General features: G+C 45.0%; 1 protein-coding gene across 1 annotated transcript in view; it reads right to left on the reverse strand.

Annotated features, from left to right (window-relative positions):
• atrn (attractin) overlaps positions 1 to 26,840 on the reverse strand; it is a 148,801-nt gene that overhangs the window by 50,965 nt on the left and 70,996 nt on the right. Inside the window, exons 19-24 of the mRNA XM_088639309.1 lie at positions 25,927 to 26,064; positions 24,955 to 25,048; positions 24,361 to 24,413; positions 22,153 to 22,247; positions 21,131 to 21,209; positions 20,741 to 20,898 (exon numbers count right to left, since the gene is read on the reverse strand). Coding sequence (XP_088495435.1) covers positions 20,741 to 20,898; positions 21,131 to 21,209; positions 22,153 to 22,247; positions 24,361 to 24,413; positions 24,955 to 25,048; positions 25,927 to 26,064 — 617 coding nt within the window. The remainder of the gene's footprint in view (positions 1 to 20,740; positions 20,899 to 21,130; positions 21,210 to 22,152; positions 22,248 to 24,360; positions 24,414 to 24,954; positions 25,049 to 25,926; positions 26,065 to 26,840) is intronic.

Raw genomic sequence — 26,840 nt, forward strand, 5'->3', positions numbered from 1 at the left:
AAAATCGAGAACAGCTAAGCATTTTTCATTAATAGCTTCCTTCAAGCTCAGAATTAACCTTTTTGTATTCATCCTGCGAGTTTTTACTACATTTGCAATATTCTGAAGCCACCTACATTATCTGCCAGTTGTCTGCCTTGTTTTGAATTCTAACTAATGATATATTTTTTTAATTTCCTTTCCTGCTTCAGGAGTGTTTCCTAATCTGCATATTCTGGTAACATCTGTGAACGTCACTAGTTTACCGACTATACCAGAATCTCTTTGCAAGAAATTCACTTTGAAACACTGTTTGTGTTAAAGGTAGGTCATGAGGTAAGGGAGTATGGGCTGACATTTCACTGACAAGCTGCAAATGAAAGAGAAAACTGCACCAGGTAAGACGTCAGTACATCTCTAGTTATCCAAGTGTCAAATTATTATTTCAGGAGTAAATGCCAACCATGTTAGAGCTCTACAGCACTAAAGGGGTCTCAAGGAGACAGCACACAGATCCCAGCATCAATTTGATCAGCTCAAAGATTTCTGCAGAGGCCGATTTAAGGACAGGGTCAGTGAAAACAAGCATGCTGTGAGGGGAAGGAGGAAATCACCATCATTAAAACTGAAACAGGTTGTCTCAGCAAATGCTTTTAAAGCGCTGGAAAAGGCAGAGAGTTGTGACAGAAAGAGCACAGCATCAGTATGAAAGTGTGAGCTGGTGTCCAGAACACTCCATTAAGAGATGTGCCATGTGGTAGAGACTCATGGCAGCAGGACTGCCTTCACAGACTATTAGCCTGAGAGAGCTGGACACTTCACAGCAGCCAGGGGGCACTACACTGAGTCTCTCACCAGAGCGGAGCAAGCCAGCTCTTAGCTGGTGATTCTCCACGAGAGGGAGGAAGCCCTCCTGATCTGTACCCTGTCCGCAGACGGACTAACAAAGACCGGGGCGGGGGCACAGAAAGGGCCTCTTCTCTGACAACGACTCGCTTCAGCCCAGCCACTGAAACAGCACACAGGGCAGTCAAGAACACTGCTGAGGAGTGCTGAACACATCTCTAGCCACACATTGAGGATAGTTAAAAAAGGTTGTATAAAGCTGGATTTATGTAGCACCTCAAAGTGCTTCAGGTGTATGAGGGGACCCCTCACCCCCCACTGAGGGGCAGCTACCGGCTGGGTGACTCACGACAGCTATTCTGCAACAGCAGCCCAGTGGGAGAAACGAGAAACTGCTTAAGAAATAAATTATTAAAAATTCAGAATTAAAAATGAACTTTAGAAAAGCCAGACTTAATAAGGCCAGTAGGTACTTAGCCAGGACACCAGTGTTAGCACTCCTGCTTTTAGAGTCGGGGGATCCTTATTGATCAAGTTGTGATGACCTCGATTAAGCAGTTCATCAGATGGACAACCTGAAGGAAGACACCCCCTACTGCAGAGTGTCCTTAGTCTTTATACTCCATTTTGGTCTGGGAGGAACAGCACCACCTACTGGCACACCAGCGCCACACGCAGCAGACACCTGGGTTTCCCTAGAGGTCTCCCTTCCCAGTACTGACCAGCACAGCCCATGACCTGACAAGATCAGGCTACTAGGTCACAACACTGCCAACTGAAGGTAAGGATCAGCTTCCACAAGAGGCTCAGCAGTCCGTGACGGTCTGCCTTCATGTGCTCTACCTATTTGCACTCATCTGAAACTGCATCCTGAATGCAGATGTGAGCAGGAACAAGTAAAGGATTATTCCAGCTGAAAAGATGAAAAAACAGTTTCAGCTGCAGACCTCCTTTCACTCGCACCGAAGGCGGCTCCACAGCCAAAACGTCGAGTTTCTTTCCAGCATGGAATCAACCTGACACCGCCACCTACTTGATCTACTACAGACATAACCAGCCATGTTGCCCATTGGAAACATTCAGAAGGAAGTTCAGCCTCACTGTTAGATTAAAAGTTCACCTCCGTGTCTCTCTACGGCAAACGTCTTTGACCCAGGAAAATATAAATGCTTTTCAAAATCAATCAAGCATCGGCCTAATTTTACTAATAGGGGCTAAACGCTGGAAACATCCCCCCTCTCTATGTGGGCCAAACTCCGCGAGTTAATAGAAAGCCTTAATTAGATCTCACACTTTCTGTTTGCACAAGTGGAGTGAGCCTATTGAGTTTCATCTCTTTCTGCACTTTCCATGGTCCGATTACTGCTGTTGCCAATTGCCAACAGTCAGTAACATGGCAGCAGCTACGGTGCTGTGATTTTTAAGCATCTCTGATGTGCTTGAGCTCAGTTTGAAAGCTTGAGCACGTTAGCAGCTTTTAAAAATCAACCAAGGACTTGAATGTTAAAGAATGTTAATACATCCAGCTGTGGTTAGTACCGATAGAGTGTATATTGACAGCAGCGTATCTAATTACCTCTATTCCAGTGGCATTCAGTGAACAGAGAGCCAGGCTCTGGGAAATACAAACTGGCATATTCTCACAGTGTCACACTGCCCCCTGCTGCCACAAACACCGAGAACTCAGAGCAGCCTGACTCCCTCTGCCACCCTCATCTCAGACTCACAAGGAGACAAGGGAACCACAGCAAAGACTTCGAACTGATCTTTCCCCTTTCGAAACCACAAAGACAGCTAGATACAATCCTACACAACTATAACAAAACACCGCAGATTAGTGCAAGAATAAAACTTTAGAGGAAAGCGAAACCGTCCTGCATGGAGACAACATTTACATGACATGACATTGAGGGGTAATTTTTACAAAGCTTGGTAAGAGACATGAACTGCAGTGTTTTTGTTCAAGACACTAATCAACCTGTAATATTCCATGAAAATATGAGTACTGCTGCCCAAACACATTTCCTATAAAGGTATGAATGTTCTTTAGTTTTTAATAGTTTTTAATAATAGTCTGACAGGTCTGTAAAAAAATAACTCACTGTTGTAACAAATGTGCCCAGCTGTCACTAGTTACGGTGGTTCTATCAAGTTAATATTTCAGAAGTGTTGTCCTTTTGATCAAGACCAAAAAGTCCAGGCCCTGTAACCTGTCAATGCAGGAGGAAGATTATTCCTATGATCCCAAGATTATACCCATTTTGCTCTCCTCTGGACAGATACACGAGCAATAAAACCAAAATATTTATCCATGGTGATAACCAAAATTGTACACAGTGCATTGTACCATTTTTAACATAAGTCAAGCGTATGTTATGTGCCTCGTTCATGGCTCCACCTTTGTAGGTGGGGGGTCTCCAGTCCTGGTCCCGGAGAGCCCCAGTCCTGTAGTTTTTTCAGGTCACTATCAATCCGAAGGTCTCTAACCCCGTAATTCCTATAGGTCACCCTGTATCACCTGTTATATAAAGATGAAATACACCTGTTCAAGCAGCTGAAGAATGAAGCCAGTAATGTCTCAATGAAGGGAACACTGCTCCTTGACTGCTGAAGGATATTATGATTTTTTCCAGAACATTCTCTAAATTACTTAACCATTGTGAAAGTGTTCCAGGTCTGCAGAAAATGACGATTTAAACTATAAAAACCGTTGGACTAGAGCTCTACAGGAACAGGGTTCAAGACTACTGGTCTAAAAAGGTATAAATGAAGTGCCGACACCTTAGCCTTTTTTTTATAAATTCTTCAAGATGAGCATTTCTCATTTAGTTTCTATAGTTTGGGTATTTGTTTTGTATGTATTTTTTTACCTGCACATAACAAACTGCACTTATTTACATTAAACATTGTTGTCGGATGTTTGCCCAGTCTTTGCTTAAATATTTTTGTAGTTCCTATGCAACTTCCATAATGATCACTAATTCTCCTGATTTGGTATCATTTGCAAACTGAACCAGTTTGCCATTTCAGAATCTAGATCACTAACAAATTAGGAAGAGCATTGGTCCCAGTACAGATTCCTGTGGTACTCAATTTATTACATCATCCTAATTTGAGTCATTAGTAAACTCTAATCCATACCCTGTCATATCGCCAATAACAAATTCTTATTTCAAATACAAACACAACCTGGAATGCTAAATGCTGGCAATTTGAGAAGGAAACATCATTGAGGAACTTCAAAAGCCCTCTGAAAATCTAAATATATATATATATATTTTTGTCTGTCCATTTATTAAACACGATGTACCTTTTCAGAATTTGTGCCACTTCTACCATCCTGCCACTAATCACAGTGCCATTCAGATGATCATCTAGTTTAGTTCTAATTGTTGTTTCTATAACCTTCCATGTAACAGAGCAAACTGGTCTGTAATTACTCGGTTCAGTTTTGCCATCCTTTTTATGGATGGGCGTACAGTAACCAATTTTCCAATCAGTGGGCATTACTCCTGTCTTGAGAGACTGTTGGAAGTTTGTTACTGCTCGGTAAGTAACATCTGAAATTGGCAGAACACAATCGGGCCCTGGAGGTGTTTATCTTCAAGTGTTTTGAGTACTTATAGCACTTCTACCTTTTCTATACTGATAACATTCAATACAGAATTTTATTTTTACTCAGCTTGAGACACAGTTTCTTTCTTTCTTGGTAACAACTTAGCAAACTATTAATATAATACATTAGCCCTGTGATTCCTGGCCCTCACCAATGTTTCCCATTTTTAAAATTTGAGATGTTTTACATTTACTCCCTTGTTATATGGTCTCTCCCATGACATTTTGAAGATCTTTCTTGCTCCCTAAACCCTTCTTATTTAATCATCTGGGCCCCTGCTTTCCTAACTCTCACTCCTTCATGGGACAGATCTGCACTTGAAGCAGAATATAATTAAACTGTTGCCATCAGTTCTCCACCAACGCCATATCTATCCTCTCCCATTTCACCTCCCTTTATCTATTCTCTCATGCCTTCAAACTGCTTGCCTGGAACTGCAAACCCGTGACTTGAACTCTACCTTTAGTCATGATTGTAGTTCCCAATTGGTTTTCTCACTCTATCATGATTAAGACCAGATCAACACAACTGCTCTCCCTAAGGTGCTTAAACAAACCGAGTAAGCAAGCTGTCGTCAACCGTGTCTACCACATCAGTTTCAAATGCTTTTGCACATACATCCCTGATTTAATTACATAAGTCCCCAATATGACCGATGCCTGAACTTGGTGGTTTGTAGCCATACTCTAATACTATGCACTGTGAATGTTTTCTATAAGTCTGACCCACACAGATTGTGAAACCCATGATTTCTCCAGACTAAGTTCCTGCACTTGAATAGGGTTACGGATGTATGTTGGATTACCATTCCTCTCTCTCTAGGAAAGACTGTCCACTGATGTTGCACTCATCTCCATCACTCTCCACTAGCCACGTTTCAGTGATTCCAATTAACATCGGAATCAACTCCTCACGCAGCCAGTTCCATTTCCTGCATTATGTGTCTAATACTCCCGAAAAAAGCTTTAACCTAAATCTACTTCTTGTATATTTCTCGTTGATTTGTTAATGTTTTTGGATTTCTTTGGTCTTGTCCCAGCTGGCTCATTCAGATGTACAGTAATTGATCAGTTCTGTCTTCACCACACCCTGTCCTCAGCCCTGTCGTGTTGAAGGATTCATAATTGCCGTCTTCTAGCTTGTTTTTGATTTGTTTTGTAGACTGCCAGCTTACCCTGCTTGTAAAGGTACCTAGCAGTATGCTTTTACAGACTTGTTCATCTGACCTAATTAAAGGAACAGACTGGATAGAGGTTTTCTGACAATAGTGACTATAATCTAGTAACTTTTAATATGTACCTCATACCACTAAAGCCTGAATTTTCTAATTTCTATTTTTAATTGACCAAAGTAGAGTAGAAAGTAAAGAGGCAGAGCTAAAAGAGAATAAACTGGGTACTGAGAGATTCAGAGTCAACAGAAGAAGCACGGTTATGCTTCAAAACAAGTTAAAGGCTCCACAACACATTGATCCCTAAAACAATGACATCCAAGTCTAGGAAAACATGGCTAAATGTTTTCCTAGAAAAAAATAATCAAAAACTGAAAAAAAAAATCAAAAGGAAGAAGCCGCTTTTACAGAATGTGCCCAATATTCATACACAGAAAAAAGCTGCAGGCCAAGCTAAAAGAAAGACATCAAAATTGCCAAGAGGAAAAAAGGAATATTGCAAGAAAACAAAATGCAAACCTTTTTTCAGCACAACAGCAAAAAAGCTGTGAAAGAAGAAGTAAATTACTTCTAAGATAATAGGGTTTAATTTGAAAAAAGTCCAATAAAAGGGATCCAGCAGTATTGTGTAATTTTTGAGGTTCTGTATGTATAAGTGCATCTTTAAACTTATAAAACTCTGGAGCCTGATGGTCCAAACTGAGGGATATTATTCATTATTATTACCTTGGATTTTTCTCATTCTCACTTAGGGTGGGGACTATACCCAGAGACTGGAAAATTGCAAATAACACCAATCCACTAGAAGAGCAATAGAACTAGGAAATTACAGACCAATCAGTCTTCCAAAACTGGAAAAGTTGTGGAAATGACACGGCTAAACTGCAGAACACTGACATTGTAACAGACAGCCAACATAGATTCAGAGAGATGGTTTTGTTTGCTTTACTAGATTTCTTTGAACAAGCAAATGGAACAATTAATAACACTAAAGCAATGATATATTTTCATTTCCAGAAAGTATGACTAATACCCCTCATAAAAGCTTCACTGTCAAATTAAAAGTCATGGGAATACAAGGTAATGTAGCACACAGATTGAGACTGGTCAACAGACAGGAAACAGTGCATCATCTCAAGAGGGCATGAGCTTTCAGCACATAAGCAGGTGTCCCACAGGGATCATAAGGGGTGGCAAACAGAAAATTTGGAAAGAGAATTACAAAGAGTTATTAGTAGCAGCTGTAGTTTAACAGACCCTTACCAAGGGTGACATACAATTTAAGACCAGAAATGTATATGCTCAAGGGTTCATAGGCACTGGAAAGGCCTGTTCAGACACAGCACCAGCAATAGCCTCAGAGCAACAAGACTGATTAATGGTCACATGGGATTATATAGGCAGGTTAAGGGAGCTAACTATTCTGTTAAGAACAAAAAAGATAGAGATGAGACTCGATTCAAATATGTAATACCCTAAGTGGTACCAACAGTGCAGGTCAAGGGACTATTTCACAATCAGTAGTAAAACAAGGACAGGTGGACACAAATGGAACCGAAAGGAAATGTTTTGTTCTTGGTGCTAAATAAAAAGCTTCTTTACACCAAGGGCTCCCCAGCAAGGTGGCTAAGGCCTACACTCTGGGTTCCTCCAAGAAGCAGACTGACAAAACTGTAGATTCACTTATTAACTACTATATTAACCTTTTTAGTGATACCCGTGTTACACTATACCAATACTGGTCAGCTTCTCATGGTATAAAGGTGAACCAAGTTTCTCCAATATGCAGGTATTTAACCTCAGAAACCATTTTCCTTTGCATTTCATGTATTCTACACTTACATCCTGTTGTAGTACACAGCCTGTCTGGATTCTCCATGTTCCTTTGTGTTCCTCTGTCCAAGAACAACAGTACAAAGCCTCCAGGCCCAGGCCAGACTTGTCAAACAGCATCAGACTGCTCCACATAGCACAGCTCTCTCTGTAGATGCTCTGGCAGACAGCAGGGACTGGTCATGCCTCCTACTTGGATACAATAAACTCTGAGGGGCTAAGATTTTCTCTTTAAGCACAGAGGTGGGACCAAATGCCAGCTACACTTGTCAATTTAGCCACAGAAGACTATCTCAATGCACACATCTTGCTTAACACCGACCCGCTCCCTCAGCTCTGTGCGAGAGAAGCTGTTTCCCAGCCCTGGGTCGCGAAGTGCCGGGATGTCCCATGGCTCTATGCCCTGAGCCACACGCGCCCCCAATGCACTCAACCTCTAGCCAGTACAGACCCCGCAGTGTGAGGAAATACAAATACACAGCCCAGATCCTGGCCTACTGTCCTCAGCCTGGGCTCCACACAGGGAAGATACTTTCAGTCCTTATTTGCATTTTGCTAACCTCCTCGGTGGCAACCCCGAGTAGAAATCGGGACTGTAATCCTGTGCAAAGACCAGTAATCTGAGCACAGCTCTGTCTGAATCTCTGAATCAAAATCTCGACTACCACTGAACTCCCGTTCGAGTGATTCGTCAGTCACACTGCAAGAGGCAAATGAGAATAACACATTAAACTGTGCTGCTGCAACCAATAAAGCACTGTGTGTACCAAACTGCTGTGTAGGTTAAACACTCAAGTCTAAGATGCATTCCGTAAAAGAGTGTTTGTTTCATTTGTTCTTGATAAAACATCTTAAATTATTAAAGCCTAGCATTTATCTTTACACCTACGGATGTTACATAACGAAAGCCAAAACTAATGTTGGAATAAAATCCATTTTTAACATTTGCATGTTAATCTACACAACCATATAATCAAACACCCTGCCACAATTCATCACATGTGCTGAACCCATTTAATTGTCATATGAATGTGGTTGATGACTAGGGAAGGGCCATTAAGCCTTAGTGTGTTAATTTCAATCCTGTCATCATCTCCGATCATGTCTTTTTGTTTTTTTATTTAACCAGGTACATCAATGGAGAACAACTTCTCATTTACACAAACAACCCAGAGACTCACTCATACAGCAGTGCTTGTGTCTGGAGCCGGCCAAGCGCAGCGCTCTGTTCAGGGGTACAACAGCAGTATCACATCCAGGATTCGAACCCACAACCCCCTGCTCAGACCACATTGCTGGCTCTTCTTGAATCCACATGCTTCACTGCTACAGCCAACAAGCTTTAGAGCTGGGGGCCAAAAAATTATTTAAATAAATTAGATGTTTAAAAATTACTAACTCGAACTCCACTATGTCTCTTCTTCGCTCAAACCTGTTTTCCTGTTTTTTTCCGGCCTTTACATCTGAGCCTGGGAGTGACCACTATTAGCCATGCTACGTCCTGCTTATTCACACCCCATCTCTGTTCCCTGGTCCCCCCCGTCCCCCGGTCCTTACCCTAGCGGCACAGCCGACCAGACACGCACTCCCCAGGAAGGCTCAGTGCCGGGGTGTCCCCTGGCTCAGAATGATGGCACTCTGGTCGGGGGCAGCACCCCCCTTTCTGACACCAATAAAGGTTTCCAACGCCAGCAGAATCCTAACTGCTTCTCTGGTGCCCCTTGCATCCGAAAAGCCGGAGACAAATCCTGTACACTGCTACAGCGCCCGGTCAGTTGTGCCCACTTCGTATCTGTGCCCATCACCCATAGGCTGGCCATTCCTCTGTTGACACCTCTGTTCTGGACCGCGGCCAGCGCCTTCCACGCCGGGTCACTCCGGACCCCCCCGCACTGAAGCAACAACACATTTTCACGTGGGAAGCAAAATCACAAAAAGTCTTGAAAACTTACACCGACGGCAGCAAAGAGGCAGGAAAGGCAGAACAATATAGCAACAGTGAAAACAGCTTCAGCGTTCATGGCTCGCAGAGAAAAGGCCCACGTACTTGCACCGAACTCAAACGGGGGGAGAGAAAGTTCACGACTGCGGCGCGGAGCTGTGTGCACAGCACAGCCAAGGCCGCCGACGACTGCAGGGGAGAGCGGGAGACAGGAGCAGGGCACTGGGGCAGGAAACGAGGAGGGGGAGAGCCTCGAGTACAATAAAGTGAGAGAGGGAAAGGAAAGCCAAACCACTTTTCTCTCTCTCTCTTTTTCTGGAACTGAAGTATTTGAAAACAGCGTCTGTTTCTTCCACAAATCCGCCCATTTCCTCTCCCATTCCCAAACCTAGCTGTGCTGTTAAAGGCACAGCTCTCTGCTTACTGAGGGGCCCTGGCAGCCCCAGCTCTGCGAGAAAATCCAATAACCACAAGACAATAGTGTGGAACAGGTCATACTGGAAATATATTTTAACCCTTTCCATCCATCAACTGCCATTCCGGTTAGTGTGCGTGCACAAACCCTTGCGATATTGATAATTACTGAGGCCAAAATCACTTGGGAATGCTTCACCATCCAGATCCAAAACTGAAAGGCTTGAATCACTACACCACCACCTAGTGTGGGTGAATGTTACTTATAATAAGTAATACCATAGTTAGAAGTTACTTGTGTAATGTTTAAAAAACACAATGGGGACAATAATTGTATGGAGTGTGTATATAAAGTAGCATACCTCTTAAATTAAATTTCATTAAACTTCCTAAATAAAAATGTAATCCCTTACACAACTAACTTCTAACTGCAATGGGTTGCAAATCACTTTTCCCGACCCCTGTTAACAGAGCAGGCAGTTTTCTGGAAGAGGAAATTTAAGTACTAAGCATGTTAAAAGAAACCACCACACCTTCATACAATCTGAGGAAGAATTCTCCAACTGCAGGATAACTCCATGCTTTTCTGGTGCAGCACAGCTAAAAAAACCTGTCCTAAACATAACATCACTTTATTAGCCCTATACAATTCTTGCATTAGGAATTCGTCTTTTCGTTTACCCCCAGCTTGCTCTCCATGAGACACAGACACACAGAAAGGGAGAGAAGCTTGGGGTCAGAGCGCAGGGTCAGCCATTGTACAGCGCCCCTGGAGCATTTGGGAGCATTTGGGGTTAAGGGCCTTGCTCAGGGGCCCAACGGAGTAGGATTCCTCTACCAGCTGCGGGATTTAAACGGGCAAACTTCCAGCCACAGACGCAGATCCCGAGACCGTTCATCACCTTCAGCCCCTGTTCTGTTGTGCACTTTGTCAGAGCCCTGTGTGCTCGGAGGTGTTGAAAACTCTCTCATAATAACATGCAGCCGAACTAAAGAAGCTCCCAGCCTGGACACTTCTCAGTGGACCAACGCCTGGTAACTACAGTGAAGGAAATTACAAGAGAAGCAATCACCTTGGTTAAATGTACTGAGAGGGCAACAGACAACCTCGAAATATTAATGTTAACGAGTACAAAATTGTTTTGTTAAACACTTCTTGAAGGCTACTCAGATCACAGCTTCCAAGTGCGGAAAAGGGTGTTATTGTGAGGAGGAAACGTGGCTCATGCCCCGGACTGCGCTCGGCTCTGCAGGTTGCATGACTAAGTGCCTGGAGTCATGCATGCAGCAGTCTGTATGACGCACCCCGAGGTCTGTCTCCTGCTGGACACGCATTAAAAGATAAAATGTGTAATAAAGGCAACTAATGACAAAAGGCCTGTTTTTAATCAAATAATGGAACGCAGCGAGGACATCTGGCACACAGTCTGCACACACAGATCGCCTAGCTGCTGTCTGTCCCTACAAGCTGAGGAAAAAGGACACTTTCCCTTCTTCAAACATGCACATTTCAAGAAGCATATGACTTTCGTGTAACATGATGATGATGATGTTATCCGGTCAGTCGGATCCGACTCTCGGCGATCCTATAGGCCATCTCTCGCCACGCTTTCCAGTCTTGGACTTTCCCTTTCAGCTGTTCTATGCCTAAGCCAGTGTCCGTTTTGATGGCGTCGAGCCACCGCGTTCTTTGGCGGCCTCGTCTTCTTGTTCCACTGACCATTCCAGCATCATTGCTTTCTCCAACGAATCTGATCGCATCACGTGACCAAAATAAGTGAGCCGGAGTCTGGTGACCTTTCCCTCAAGCGAAATTTCTGGCTGAATGCGTTCCAGAACCTCTTTATTGGTGACCCTTGCTTTCCATGGTATCCGTAACAGTCTTCTCCAGCACCATAGCTCGAAAGTATCCATCCTCTTTTCGGTCAGCTTTTTTCTGGGTCCAGCTTTCACACCCATACATTGATATGGGGAACACAATAGCATGGACCATTTTGCATTTGGTTGTGAGGCTGATGTCTTTGCTCTTCCAGATTTGGTGCATGCTCAGCATCGCACTATGGCCTAACGCAATTCGTCGCCTGATTTCAGGGCCGCAGTCTCCAGTTTGGTCGATCATGGATCCCAGGAAGCAGAAAACCTTGACGCATTCGATCTCTTCATTACTAACGGTTATTTTGACTGCTCCATTTCCAGCTGTTGTCATGATCTTCGTCTTTTTGATATTGAGGTAGAGACCCAGCTTTTCACTTTCCTTTTTGATTCTTAAAATGAGGTACAGTATTTCAGGCCATCATCCGTTTCCGCCAGTAATGTTGTATCATCAGCATAGCGGAGATAATAAATATTTCTGCCTCCAATCTTCACACCGATTTCCAATTCTTCCAGATCTAATTTCCTCATGATCATTTCCGCGTAAAGATTGAAAAGAAAAGGGGACAGAATACAGCCTTGTCGCACACCTTTCTCGATTTTGAACCATTCGGTGTCTCCATGTTGTGTTCGAACAGTTGCTTCTTGATCTTTATAAAAGGATCTTATCAGCTGGATCAAGTGTGCTGGCACACCCAGTTTTTGCAGGGTCTTCCATAGCTTATCGTGTTCGATGCAGTCGAATGCCTTACTGTAGTCGATGAAGCAAATGTAGATGTTTTCCTGATGTTCATGACATTTTTCCATAATCCACCGCAGATTTGTGATATGGTCACGGGTTGCGTAACATAAAAACTCATATATGTAGTGATGATTTCAATTAATTCTACTTTACTACTGTAGTATTGTACTATATTCTTGCTGTTCTGAAAGCTCCAGGGCTGTCCATATTTATACTTTACACCCTTGTTTTCAGTGTAGTATCTGCAGGTACCGTTAGACAAGCCTCACGCCAGTAACCGGTCACAGGAGTGCAAGCTGTGCACAGACCCTTCCAGCACACTTCCCCATCTCTTCACTGTGGCGAAAGGCCAGGACAGGAGTCACTTCTTTACACAAATGGGTTGTGGGAGTATGGACCAAGCTACCCAGCCATGTTGTTGAGGCTGACTGGCTATCAAACAGCTGGATGAGAGCCATTCCGCACCTCTTGTGCTCTTCACCTTTCCCTTCCTGTCAGCACTCTCCTCTAAGACCAAGCAGTCAGTTCCAGTCTCCAAAGCATGCAAAACGAAAACAAGTGCATTGTTCCCCTTTTTGAAGATAGCGCAGTTTTATTTACATTCCAAGGACGGCAAATGAACAAGGTGCCTTTGAGAACACGAAGCCCTGAAGAGGAGGCCTGTAATAACAGATTCAGCACATTTTCATAGCCTGAGGCCAAGTGAATAAATCTGGTTTGAATTAAGCAGACTGTTGCTCCTTCTTTTCGTCCATGCAGGGCTCGACCTGCCAGGAGAGCAGTCAGTCACTCGACAGCAGTAACCCTTTCCTCAGCTTTCCACCCACGAACCCACAGTGCTGGACACACAAAGGGTAGGAGGGGAATGGAACAAGCTAACAAAGTCATGCTAGATTCTCAGACCAATTAACTAATAAGTACTAATAAGTACTTTTACTCCACAGGTGAAGCGGTGACTCTGTGGTAAGGATCTGCGCCTGTGGCTGGAAGGTTGCCAGTTCAAATCCCACAGCTGGCGGAGGAATCCTACTCCGCTGGGCTCCTGCACAAGGCCCTTAACCCCAACTGCTCCAGGGGCGCCGTACAATGGCTGATCCTGCGCTCTGACCCCAAGCATCTCTCTGTCTGTGTGTCTCATGGAGAGCAAGTTGGGGTATGCGAAAAAGACAAATTCCTAATGCAAGAAATTGTATATGGCCAATAAAGCGATCTCTTAAAAAGAGCACCCTGAAGGGCCTCCCCCCGTTGTTAACCATCTGGGACTTTCCTAGAGTGGTGCTGTACCTCCTACACCTTACACTCTCCAACTAGTCTAGCTGCTCGGAGAATCCCTTTTCATCACCCCCATTTATATCCCTGGTTACATTAACAACTGGGCTCGATAACCTGTTTTTTAAACACGACTCCTGAGGTGCCAGGCAACATGCCAGGAGTCCTGATGTCTGGCTTCTTCTCCTCGCACTGCGCTGCCACCCCTGGGGGCAAGCAGACCTGAAGACTACCAGCCTCTAGCAAGGCTTCTCACAACCTGCCAGACGACCTCCCAGCAAGCCGGGGTCCCGGAAGACGGCGATCTTTTGGCCCCTAAGGCAGTACTTCCAGCCGTGGTCTGGCAGTGGAATAGCCTGGATTTGAACCTGGGAATGCCAAAACACAGTGCCCATCCTGCCCTCAAGTTGTCTGGGAGGCCTGAAAAAGGCACATCGAACCCATTCCCTTCCCTTGCTCCCCATGCTGGCTTGTCAGTCCATGATCGGCACCCAGCACGTTTCTCATCACTACACCTACACAGTAATTATTTTAACTCGGAGGTGTAAAAAGTGTTTAATAATCAATGACATATTTGAAGATCATTTTCTAATTAAGACTCAAGCTATTTGTAGCCATTTTTTTTATGAAGCAGTCCACTCTGCGCTTAGAGCTAGGATTAAATGAAATCAGCACAACTTCAGTCTTACCATGGTTCCCGTCACCCCAAATCTAATTGATCCTGATTTCAATTAGTCTTTTCAAACAATAAAAAGATGGAGAATCTTCCAGAGCTGCTCTAGCGTAATGTAATCAGTGAAAGGAAGCGACTGTCGCTGCACTCAACCACTTGTCATAACAGACGATATTAATTACTTCACTCCCCACAACTCCGTCATGGGAACCTGAATGATGCTTTTACAGTAACTCTTATTGTTTTTATTACTTTTGTTTTGAATTTCTAATGACTAATAACTGGTAATCTATGCTGTTAACAACCAAAAAATAAAACACGCCACAGTGATACCAGAGACCACATGGAGGTGCAGTTAATAGGTGAAGCTCCCGATGTGTGCTGTCCCGTTCGCTCAGTAACTACGCTCCCCTGTGCTTCAACATGATTTTGTTCATTCACACCTCTGCTTCCCAGGGTAAGACAGAGTCCAGGCCGCTGGGACTCCTTGCGAAAACCTCACGGACAAGCAGCTTGCTGCGGCCCCGCTCTGCATCTCATCGGGAGCCAGGGCGCCCGCCGACCTCCCCAGCACACCTGGCCACAGGACGCCGAAGGTACTGGTTCCAGCCAGGGTATAGGCCACAGAGCAAAGCTCTCTGGGACACACAGGACACCATGGACAAGGCATCCTGTCGGTGGTTAATCTGCCATGACCTAAAGTTGAACTAAAAAGTCTTTACACCCAATCAGGCAGATGCTGAAGCAGCTGCTGTAAGATTTTCTCCTGATACACAGCTACAAGCCAGTCTGCTCGTATCACAGGAGCACGCTAAGCCCAACTATGGCTAACTCCGAGTCTCTTATTTACTTTTAATGTCTTCAATGCAACACTCCTGACACTCACTGCTGCACTGTTTTGAGGCGTGCTTAACTTCTGACAAGGCAACAGTTGAGAAACAGAGCTACCCTTCACACCAAAGACATCCAAAAATAAAACATTAGAAGAATTACCTTATTGACTGTAAGTTGCTGAACACAATCCAGGCAAGGTGTGAAAAGACAACAGCAGCCCTCTCCAGAGGAGTCCCGTGTAGAGCGCAGATGTCACACGAGCGCCATGAAGACGCTGAGCGAGCCCTGCGGCTGGCTGAAGGCAGGCTGGGGAAAGGGAGGGAGCTCGGCGAGGGCCAGACCTCTTCCAGAGGAGCAGAGGCAGGGCTCTGCCTCGTCAGTCTGCGCCGCACCCGGAGACTCACAGCGAAAACACACGCGCTCGCACGCACGCACACACACACACCCTCACGCCCTCTGATCTGGGGCCAGTGGCTGGATCTCACTTTTCAGCAAAGAACATTTTATTACCTGGGTCTGGCACCCATTACAGAGAGCTGCTGTTCCAAGGCTGGGAATGTCGCAGTGCTTCACATGCAGTACAGCGGACTAGGAAGGAGGCCGGCTTCCAGACAGGATGGAGCAAGAGGTGGGCTAATTAGCTATTCTGATGTTTTTTTAATAACCAAATGCTTTCCTGGCTGGAAGAGCAGCTTCAGTAAAGCCCCTTCTCTCCATCTCCACACATTCCCTGACCCTAGGCTACCCCAGTCAACATCCCTACAGTACCTTTCCGACACCCTCCTGGCTGCGTACGGGCTGCCTGGGCACCCTACACTCACAAACTACAGTTTTATTTAAACTCTTTAGTTTTATTGAAACTCCTAACATATACACGAGGATCCAGATAGCTTGATAACAGCATCCTGATACACGTTTCTGCCTTTAAAGTGTTACTATTACTACTACTATTACAATTAGTGTATGTCAACACTGCTGTTGTAAAACTAATAGCCCCCTTGGGGATAATAAAGACTCTTTCTCTATGAGTCCTGAAAACCAGAGACATTTCTCACTCCCTTTTCCTGCATTTCTTTAGGGACCATCTGACCAACCGCGGGACCTCCTTACCAAGTGCTGATCCGAAAACAGGCTGTATGTTTCTGTCCAATGGTCTTAAGTGAGTCACTGTCCACTGTCTCAGCTCCTCCCAGTGATTCCTCTTCACTGCACAACCAGTCCCCTCCTCCACCAGTACTCGGCGCATCTACACCAGATGCCTCCCAATGTACATATCTGCTGGACCAGGAAGTTGCTGAACCCGTGGCTTAAGTTGAAGACTACGATGTATTTATGTTCTTAAGCAAAGACAGCGGCTCACAAGCGAGTTCTGCAGTGTTACTGTCAGCTCTCCATCTTCTGGTCTGAACACTGGAAAAACGCTCCACAAAACACCACAAAGACTTATATAACATGAGCGTACAGGTACAGAACTGTTACAAGACTACAGAAGCGTCTGCACACACGCAGCAAAGCGCTACTGAAACGCACATAAAAGGTGGTGCAGACAGTCAGACAAAGCAACAGCTCTGGAGAGGGGAGAGCTGCCTAGAAGTTGGAATGAAAAGCAGCAACAGGAAGCAAGGCCAACAATGAAGTATTCTAGACATTCAGACAACCAGAAAGAAACAAAAAACGCAGAAATGTTTTACACACTTCAACAAAGCCAGGGAATGCAGTCACGTTTTAGAGTGAACATCATTTTATATACTGTACACGTGTTTATATTCACCTCAAAGGATTTTATTTTGTCGAGACTGAGGCTGCACCAGCTACTCTGCCATATAATCCTGTGCCGGATCTGTGGGCTGTCCCGCTCCGCGGTCCTTGTCAAGCAGGGCATCACGCGGGGGGGGGGCATGGGTGTCCCGGTCAGTGGGGTGTCACTGTCAGCGGGGCGCTGTCCCGTCAGTGGGGTGTCACTGTCCGCGGGGCGTCACTGTCCCGTCAGTGGGGTGTCCCGGTCCGCGGGGCGCTGTCCCGGTCAGCGGGGTGTCACTGTCCCGGTCCGCGAAACGTCACTGTCCACGGGGTGTCTCGGTCAGTGGGGTGTCCCGTCAGCGGGGTGTCACTGTCAGCTCTTGTCTGCCCACATGCAGTGCGGCTTGTGGAGAAGCCAAGAGCCCCCGCGGCAGCTAAATAAACTACATAAATAAATAAACACTTTCAAAAATGTGGCTCAAAGGAAACAAAAGCCCTTTCACAGCCTCAGTTTCCCACTGTTCTCCTAATCACACCAGCTATATCAACCCATTTAGAGTGCAAATCAGTGTTCTCAGACAAAACATTCATCTGATGCACAGACCTCCACTCAAAGCACAGCTCAAGCCAAGGCCAGGACACCCCAACCCTCCAAACTCGTTTTCTCAAGATTCTGGGTGCAGCAGGAATCATTCATTCCTTGGCAGAGGTTTATACGTTTACAGTTCTGTAAAAGCAAGGTGACAATGCACTGTGGAAATGGATTTAAAGGCAACTCAATGACTCAGAATAAATAGCAGTCTATTTATATATATATAGGTTTTGGGATGTAGGGATTGAACCAGGAAGTAGTCAGGGGAGTACTGGGAAAGGTAAGAAGGTCGATGTGTTTGAAACATCTGCCTGCAAGAGGTGAGTCTTCAGATGCTCAAACAGGGACGCATAGAGGTTAAACATCTACCTATAAATAAATTCATACCAATGTCACATAAGCTAAAGTTTCACCTTTCGTGCTCTAGTCCCTCATACTGGTACTGGGTTCAGTTCAGGTCAGGAAACTCAGAAACACTAATGGTAAATCAGATTCTTTACATCTCACAGCCAAGGAACTCAATCCTAACAGCTCAGCAGAAACGCCTCTGTTGGACATAGTAGTTCAACAGTGCAATCATCGGGCTGCCAGATTCAACAGAGGGAACTGTAATTGTTGGGCCGCAACATGCTAGCAACTTGTTTTCATAGCTTCCAACATTCATTTCCACCAATAAAGTACCAGGCTTGATTCTCTTTACAAGATCAATCTGCCCTCCTTGCAGAAAAGGTGTTGTGTGTAGCTTTTCTTGACAGGTGTCAGACAGACACTTTAACACAAAAATGTATTTAACGCATGTGTCACTCCTTCATTTCTGAATTTGCAAACACAGCTTACAGAATGCAAGCTCTCAGTTTAAGCAAAGCAAACTTCTTCTGAATCACTGGAAGGTTAGTTGTTTTACCCTTCTCCTGGTTACTTGACCCAGACTGCTCAAGTTACACACCCTGTTGCAGAAAAGGGACTCCGGGTTAACAGTGTAAATGAGAAGTTGTTCTCAATTGAGTTACCAAAATACATTTAAAAAAAAAACATGGCTTTTGTGTTTCCCATTTCAAAACCTAGTCCTATCTCAGTTTTTTCCAATAAAGCTCAGCTTAAGACAATTTATGGAGACAATGTAGAGGTCTCTGATAGTTGTAACAGTGGACTGTCATGAAGCCCTGGTCCCAGCAAACAGCACCCTAGCTCTGTCACCCAGAACAATGCAAACATTTGTTTCGTTGTTGTTAGGACTAGAAACCGATACTAATGAGTTTCACTTCATTTAGAATGCAACTTTTTAAACTGAAAACATTAAGATTTAAATAAAATGTACTACTCTGATATCACTACATATAGTGTTAATTATAAATCTGACTTCGCACTTATTACTCTGTCATCACTGCATGTGGAAACCATTCCTTCTCTGGCGGTGACAACAGAAGCCCTAAGGCCACGACACACGGCATTGTCTAAGGAAGAGGATGATCATTGTTCTAGGACTCAAGGACATCTGCAAAGAAAGTTATGCACAAAAAACAGCCTTGTCATGCACGCAGTTTTACTGGGAAGATTAAATGGTGGCAGAGCCATTCTGGTGAGGCATTGAGAGACATCAGGTACATTTCTACTGTACATAAATGTCAGTTGTTTTCTCTCAGCAGAAGGATAGCCAGCAGAGCACCAAGCAGGCTGAGATCTGCCAGCTCTCACACGATGCACTGCAAGGCTGGGCCAACAGCTTGGATGCAACACTGCATGTGTAGTCTTCCTTACTACAACACTTTGCCCTGGGCAATGCAGTGTAAACCCCAAGTAATCGCATTGCTAACACATTTGCAAAAGCCTTAAAGAAACTATGCCTGCTGAGAGGAATCTCAACATCTGCTTATAAAGACACCAGCTGCAAGATGTTAGTTATCAGATTTTTCTCTCATTAATATCATAGCTAATAGTACAGTGTAAAACTGCAGAGTGGTATTTCACACTAAAAGGGGTGCGCACCAGTTGTCTTTAAAATCTTCCAGTTCAAAGACTTTCTTGCGCCCAGTGTTACGGTCTAAATATAGACCATAGCGCTCCATTAAAACCTTTGGAACATATTGATTCTTACATTTAGAGATTTGCTGCCTGAGACATTGAAACCTCAGGTGCTCTGGATTGTCCAGCTTGTGTACTGGGAGACAATGGGAAGGGAGACATGGATATTAAGAAAGGCTGATTTCTAGAGGATACTCTGTAACTCCTCTTGACTGGATGTTGTTAAAAGCAATTTTAAAATGTCACAGACGCACACTGGAGGCCTCTCTGCCATCTACTCTTTTGGCCCTCAGCTTCCCGACACCTTGCGATTAACCTAACAGATCACAGGTAAGCGGGACGAGGAGAACTCGTCACTCAAAACTCCAGAAAGAGCTCAAAGCTTCCACACAAGTCATTTTTCATTTTTCACTTTTCTGAACTCCCTTCAAGATTCCTAACATTCAGCTATGACAAGCCCTGCCCACTGGTCCCAACCACAGCAGGAGATACACTGGGACAGTGCCAACATTGAGCATCTCCGAATGGTTTTTGGAGTACATTTCGGTGTGATTTAAATTAAGCTCCAAAAGTAGTTAAACCAAGATTTAAAGTATGCAGAAACTAATTTTATTACTCCTAATGAATTATGTTTCTTTATATCAGTAAAATGTGCACCCTGAACTAATAACAATTAGCTTTGATTGTAAACAGTGGTTTCAAAAAGCCGTATTTTTTTTTCAAATACAGTGTCAGTTTAGTCCTGTTCAAAGTGATGGACTATATTTCTATTTTAACTCATTCCCTCAAAACAATGTAATTTACCTTCTTTCTATTCCTCTGCAGTTGAAACAATATTTAAGATGCATTATAAGGATGTGCTTTTAACTCGGTCTAAAAGGGTTTTGAACCCATCTCATTTCAGGATGTGTTTTTTGGGCTGGCTTCTTGGTTGAACTAATGCAGAAAAGTAGACACGGGTCACTAGTTTTTTATTTCACTAAAAGTACAGTTACCAATAAAAGATCGCAAGCTTGCTCAAGCATGGTTAGATATATGTCACCCGGAGACAGGCTGATATAACTGCAGCAAGCTGGAACGTTTCACTAGCGTACTTAATCATGAACGCCATTCATGCACACACTGGCTCTGTGCTGATACCGCAGGTGCGACAATTGCAACAGGAGATTCAATTGCGAAATTGAGCCATGCTCACCTGGATTTTAATTGGCCAGGTGAAATTGCTGACATACACAAAGAAGGTAATGTTGGGATTGTTGCGGAAGTCGAATTTCTCATTGGAGAAACTGTCCTTGTATTCCTTGATGTTGCTCCTGGAGACTATGGGGATCTCCTCACCTGCCTGTGTGCCAGCTGCGGGAGGAGCAGAAAGAAGGCGAGGTAAGACAGGGGGCTTCTCCTGCCCCGTGAGCACTGTGAGCCTGTGATGAATCCTGCATAAAGTCACCATTTATGCAAATTTGGAATTAACGAAGCAACCAGGGACAATTTTTTAATTAAGAACTAAGTAATTAATCTGTTAATTAGATGATTTGACAGCTCATGGAAAGAGCTCCTATGGCCAATGGCTCACAGCCATCTTTACCTGCAAAACTGGTCGCCCAAGTAATGTTGAGATTGAAGTTCTTTGATGCATTGATGAACATGTCCAGGTCCCGATTTTGCTAGAAGATCAAAAGAGAAGATATTTTAAAAACCTGGCAATGACATTAAAATGTAGACAAATATAGAGTGGTATACACTGAATGCAGTACATGTAGCTATCGGGAAAGGCTTTCACAAAGTGCTTTATGGTACATATGTCTTTCAAACAAAGGAAGCTATTTCATGAATCAAAGCTACCCTAACAAGGACAAAACTGCTAAACTTCCAGGTGAATTCTTCTGCATTTTAATCAGTGATTACATTGGTATGACATAATGAACAGTTCATACAGCTATTTGTTTTTGTATCCTTTCTCAATTTAATGTTTTTTACAGAAAAAAACATACATTAGCCTGGAAAATCATGAGTATTTCCTGCAAGCAGTTACAGCTCCTGTCAGGAAGATACATAACTAGTCCGGAGCGCAGCTAGCTCTGGAAAAAGTGCGAGCACATCCAAACCAGGAATCACATGAATGATTTAGCCCCTAACTCTGCCTCTTTATAACGGGCCACCATACATTAATGGAGGGGTATGTCCTGCCAGGCCGGTCAGGGTCCCTCAGCAACACCTGCAGGTCTCCTGGGCAGGAGGAGCCCCAAGAGAGGACACAGAAGTGCATCTCCAACGCGGCTGCCAGCAAAAATACACAGCGACCAGCCCTGCTGCACTGCAGAGAAGCCACAGGCTCGGAAGAACTGAGCAAGCTACCAAGACAGTCTGCATCATTGACCAGGGGGGCCAGAATACACAGAAGCCATTGGTGGCTGTGATCTTTTTTTTTTGTGTTGCACACTCGGGGAGACAGCTCTCATAACGACTCCTCGAAGAGCAGAGGAAAAACACCAAAACCCTTTACTGCTGAAAGGAATGTGCTGAACACAGAAAGATCCCGATTTGAAATGCACGCAGCAGCAACAGAGGGACAAGTGAAAAAGAAAGCAGTTCACCAGACAGGCTTACCTCCTCTGGTGTGGCAACAAAGTTAATGGCCGTGTAGTAGCGATCGTCCTCTTGGGACAGGCTGAAGGTGAACTGGTAATCGATGAGCAGGGTATCTGCATGCACACAGAACAGACAGGACGTCAGCACAGAGGCCCTGCATACCTTCAAGTCAAAGACCAGGATCCAGGCAGCCCAGTCAGTCATGGCACTTGGGCACAGCAGCTCATACTAGCCAGGAGGCACCAGGGTTCCTGCTCCTTATATCATGGCCAGTGCCATGAGACTTTTAATGACCAAGTGATCAGGTTCTTAGTTTACATTCAATCCACAAAACAGTACCCCCATAATACAATGTCCCCAGACACCATATTGGGACATTGGTGTGGAGATTCTAGTTCAAGGGAAGAGTGCCCCATGCTGGTCCAACAATGCGACTGGCAAAGGCTTACCAGTACCGATTAGTCCCACTTTCCTAAGCCATTAAGCTGAGATGAGATCAGGCTACAAGCAGGTGATATTGCTGCCACCCATTCTGGAAAGAAGGCAGATAATTGGTCTGACAGCACACCTGCCACACTGACACTGGCAGAGTGACCCGTTCACAGGGCACAAGGCAGGATATCTGCAAACGAGGCTGCACTGTCTGCTATACAGAGCAGAGGATGATGGTCTGAACAATTCAATTCCCATTCAATTTTCTAATTTTATAATCCCCATTACCGTTTTGATTAGTTTAAAACAATCAAAGCCCTGCCCTGGCTGGTAGGCTGGGATTTTTCCTCTGAGACAGGGTTACCATGAGTACACACTCACAGACAGGTGGACTACACGAATGGCGTGTGGCTTTGTGAGTCTGAACCCTTAAAGGGTGAATCTAATGCCTCATGAGACAGCACTAGAAGATAAAGTGCTCCTTGTGAGCCATGAAAGGGGCTTCCCCAGAGATTGACGCTCTGTCACGGCTACAGGATTCAAAATTGCTCCAAACAAAAACTAAAAATAGTGATGGTAGTCATGATTATATACACGGTATACAGAGGCAGACACAAAGACACTTAACTGCTATTCCCAGGCCAATCTATTATTAATTAGCATAATGCGATACCTAAATACCGGCCGTGCTGAGAAGTGCCAGATTTTGCAGGAAGAACGGAAGAATGTGTTTTATTCTTATGTATAGGAAACAACATGCACTAAGGAGATCCAAGTGAGGATTCTTGTAAGGAATTACTGGAACAAAATAATGCGAAAAGATATTACCCAGATTCCAGGAACTTCACAATGCTGTGTCTCTGTATTTTTAACTTTGTTTTCGCTTTGGCAGCGATTTCAAAACCACAGAGCTTGTGCATCGGGTAGTGCACATGGGGCTGGGAAGCTCTCAAAGCAGCCGGCTGTACTGCTGCTTCATGGTGGGGAAGGAGGAATTGGAAATTGATCTGAAGACAGCTCAACCTTTCAAAGCACCATGGATTAGAGCATCAGCCCGAGGAATAGAGGAGTAAGGGACTACGAAGAGGAAGGTGCTCTCTCTTGCAGGAGGCTGCACCGCAACTTTCCAAGAAGGCCCTGGTCCCCCTGGCATTCAGAGGCATTGGCATCTTTCCTAGTATTGCCGTCTGAACCTCTAACTCACAGGATCACTGACGTCAAAGCCTTTAGAATGGGAGAAAAGTCTCCAAACAGGCAACACTCCAATTTCCAATTTGATTAATGAGAAACTTGCAATGCATCAAGTAAAACATTAGCACTTAAAATGCAATATAAAAAAAAATAATAGAGTGAAAACAGCATTACAACAGTATTGCAGATATACTCCTAAAGTTCTGTTTCAAATGTAAACAGTAATTCTATTTAACAGGCAGAACCAAAGCAACCATGTAACTACCTTAAGAAACAATACATTTCCTGCACTGCCCTAAGCATGTTTGAGAATTCTGTGATTCACAATTGAGCCAATGCAGGCGGAAGCACTGCGGTCCAGGTTAAAGCCAGTGTACCAATCAGTCTACAGGCTCCTTGACACACTGGCACACTCTGCTTCACACCTGGAGGCCCTGCCATCGTGAAGAGCCCTGAACCTCCTGTCCAGCCGCTCCCCTGCCTGTAGATCAGAAACACTGACCACCTGCAGCTCCCCTCTCACCAGCTTTCTGAAAGCTCAGCACTTCTGGCTTGAACAGGACCTGTACACAAATGGTCATTTTCAATGCTGCATATACTCACAATAGCAGGTGCCTTTGAGGGGGTTGCCTTGGTAACGGCTCTCTACCTCACACCTGCAGCAGACAGAAGCGGGCAGACGGTTAATCAGCGTGACAAGGCGCCTTCACAAACTCTCCGAGTGCCAGGCAGGCAGCGCACATTAAACAAGACGCAGCAAGACAGCGCACACCACAACACCTCGGAGAAGAAAGGAGAGGAAGGATCTGGCAGAACGAGATTGTACCCTGTCAGATCCACGAACACACACACAGGACACCGTAATTATTGTGAATAACAAAGAACAAGCTCCCTGAAGCTGTCAAAGGAAGGCTTAAATTAACTCCAGCATCACAGAAATAAAAATATCCTTGGTAAAGGAACTTGAAACAATTTTTTTTGCTTTTGTTTTCTAGAAAGCACGGGAGAGGGCCTTTTTTAAACAGGCCGGGTCTCCTATCAGCTGTGCGACCCTGGGACACACAGGTCACCTCTGAGGGCAGAGGTGCAGCTCCGAACACACACACGCAGGCAGGCAGGCAGGAGAAGACGACGAAAACGAATGACAAAAAGGAGAAGACAGCAGAGAAAAACAGCCCAGGAGGCCAGCGAACTCACAGGTGACAGCGATCTCCCTTGATCCCTTTGGTGGTGCAGAAGCACTTCCCATTGTGGGGGTTACACATGCTGGCATGACCGTTACACTTGCAAGCTGAAATCACACACAGTGGACTGATTAACACACAGATTCAACAGTCAGTGGCATACCAAGCTCGGTTAAGATTAAGGTATTGAATTTCCATTTTTATTGCAAGTTTTCAACTTTTCAAGTTCCATAATCTAGCAATCAAAAACGCAAGTTTAAGTAGTCAAATGTTAATGCCTGGTGAAAATACAGCACCACTGCAGCCAAGGCTGTGCTGCTGGAGGACATTACAGTGACTCCGCTGACTGGAGCTCCAACTATCCCCTTCCTTCAGGCAGTGCGACATGAGGTGCATATACAAGATACAGAAAAGAGGAAATTAAACAATGCTGTTTATACAGCTCAAAGAAATGAGCTTGGACGGTCCTGTAAGTCTCCAACTGCTGTTTGTCCTGCTAAATACGTTGATGCCCGTCTTTGAGCTGAACATTGTAATAATACTAATAATAATTGCATTTAAGTAATGCTTTTCATCCCACTGGAGTCAAAAGCCACTGTACTGTACATATAGGAGGGACCCACTTCATCCACCTCTGAGTGGGAGCCCTCAGCCGTGTGACGGAGGCACCAGCAGCCCCCAAGCACACAGGTCCGGTGGAAAAACAAGAAACTGTTCCACCGACTGAACAATTCAACCTCTTACCAACAACACCATTGGCTCTTTAATGTTAAAGCGAGGCCCCGAGTGCTTGTTCATCTCATAAGAATGATGCCTCCTACAGCAGTGTCACCCGTCACCATGCTGGGGCACTGGAACGGAAATTCTGGCGCAGAGGGAAAAGCTCCACCTGGTCTCCCTGACAGGCGTCCCATCCCAGCCTTCCCCCAAGACCTGGGGGTCAAGCCGCACAAGCACTGACACCGATCGCGGTAGAATGACTCACGCTGGCAGGTGCCCCCGTTGGTGGGGTCTCCGTAGTACCCAGAGATGCACGTCTCGCAGTGTCGGCCCGTGGTGAGGTCCTCACACTTCTCGCACGCGCTCTCGTTGACGCACTTGCTGTGCCCGTTGCACTGGCAGGCTGCCCACACCCATGAACAAAACGGAGACGGCGCGTTAGAGCGATCCTCAAAAGCCATTTAGTTCTTTGCTGGGTTTCATAAACCACTTCCCAAAACCCTTTGATGCTGGATTTGACCCTCACTTTTACCAAGGAGCCAGCTAGCGGGTATTCTACATCAATGCCCAGCTGCCGAAGCAAACCATGGTAATAAAGCATAGGGCGAGTGGCACCGGACAGAGAGCTCATGCCAAGGCTTCTCAGAGACGGAGACACCAGCCGCCCCAGTTACTACTACAGTATGTTACTACACCACATCCAGCTGATGCTTTTCTCCAAGCGTCCATCCCAGTTCTCCTCATTTCTCCTAGCACTTGCTCCAAGGTACAACAGCAGCAGCACCTTGGCCCTCCAGGTCTGAGTCCACGCCCTCGACACACAGGCGCAGCTCTGCAGTGAGCTGGTCGAGAGTCTACAGCTCTCCCAGATGGCGCAGGTGTGTGAAAACAGAGGGCACTGGAAACCATTCCGCCATGTCAACGCCTGCACAGATCACATGTACACCCGTCTCAGGGAGGAAACTCTCCTGTACAAGGGCTACATCTGAGGCTGGCCTGTTTGTTGTATCTTTAACTCTTTAGAACATAAGGAACAAAGACATAACTTCATTTGAATTTGCCTTATGTTAGTGAATGCTGGCATTCTGCACAGCTACATCACGATAACCAGACCAAGTCACAAAAGAGGGGCAGATGTACCACTTCAAAGCAATGGGCAGTAAACAGGCCTCCTGCACT

This window comes from Lepisosteus platostomus, chromosome 1 (assembly GCF_059453375.1).
Source record: "Lepisosteus platostomus isolate fLepPlt1 chromosome 1, fLepPlt1.hap1, whole genome shotgun sequence".
In the NCBI taxonomy this organism is placed as follows: Eukaryota; Metazoa; Chordata; class Actinopteri; order Semionotiformes; family Lepisosteidae; genus Lepisosteus; species Lepisosteus platostomus.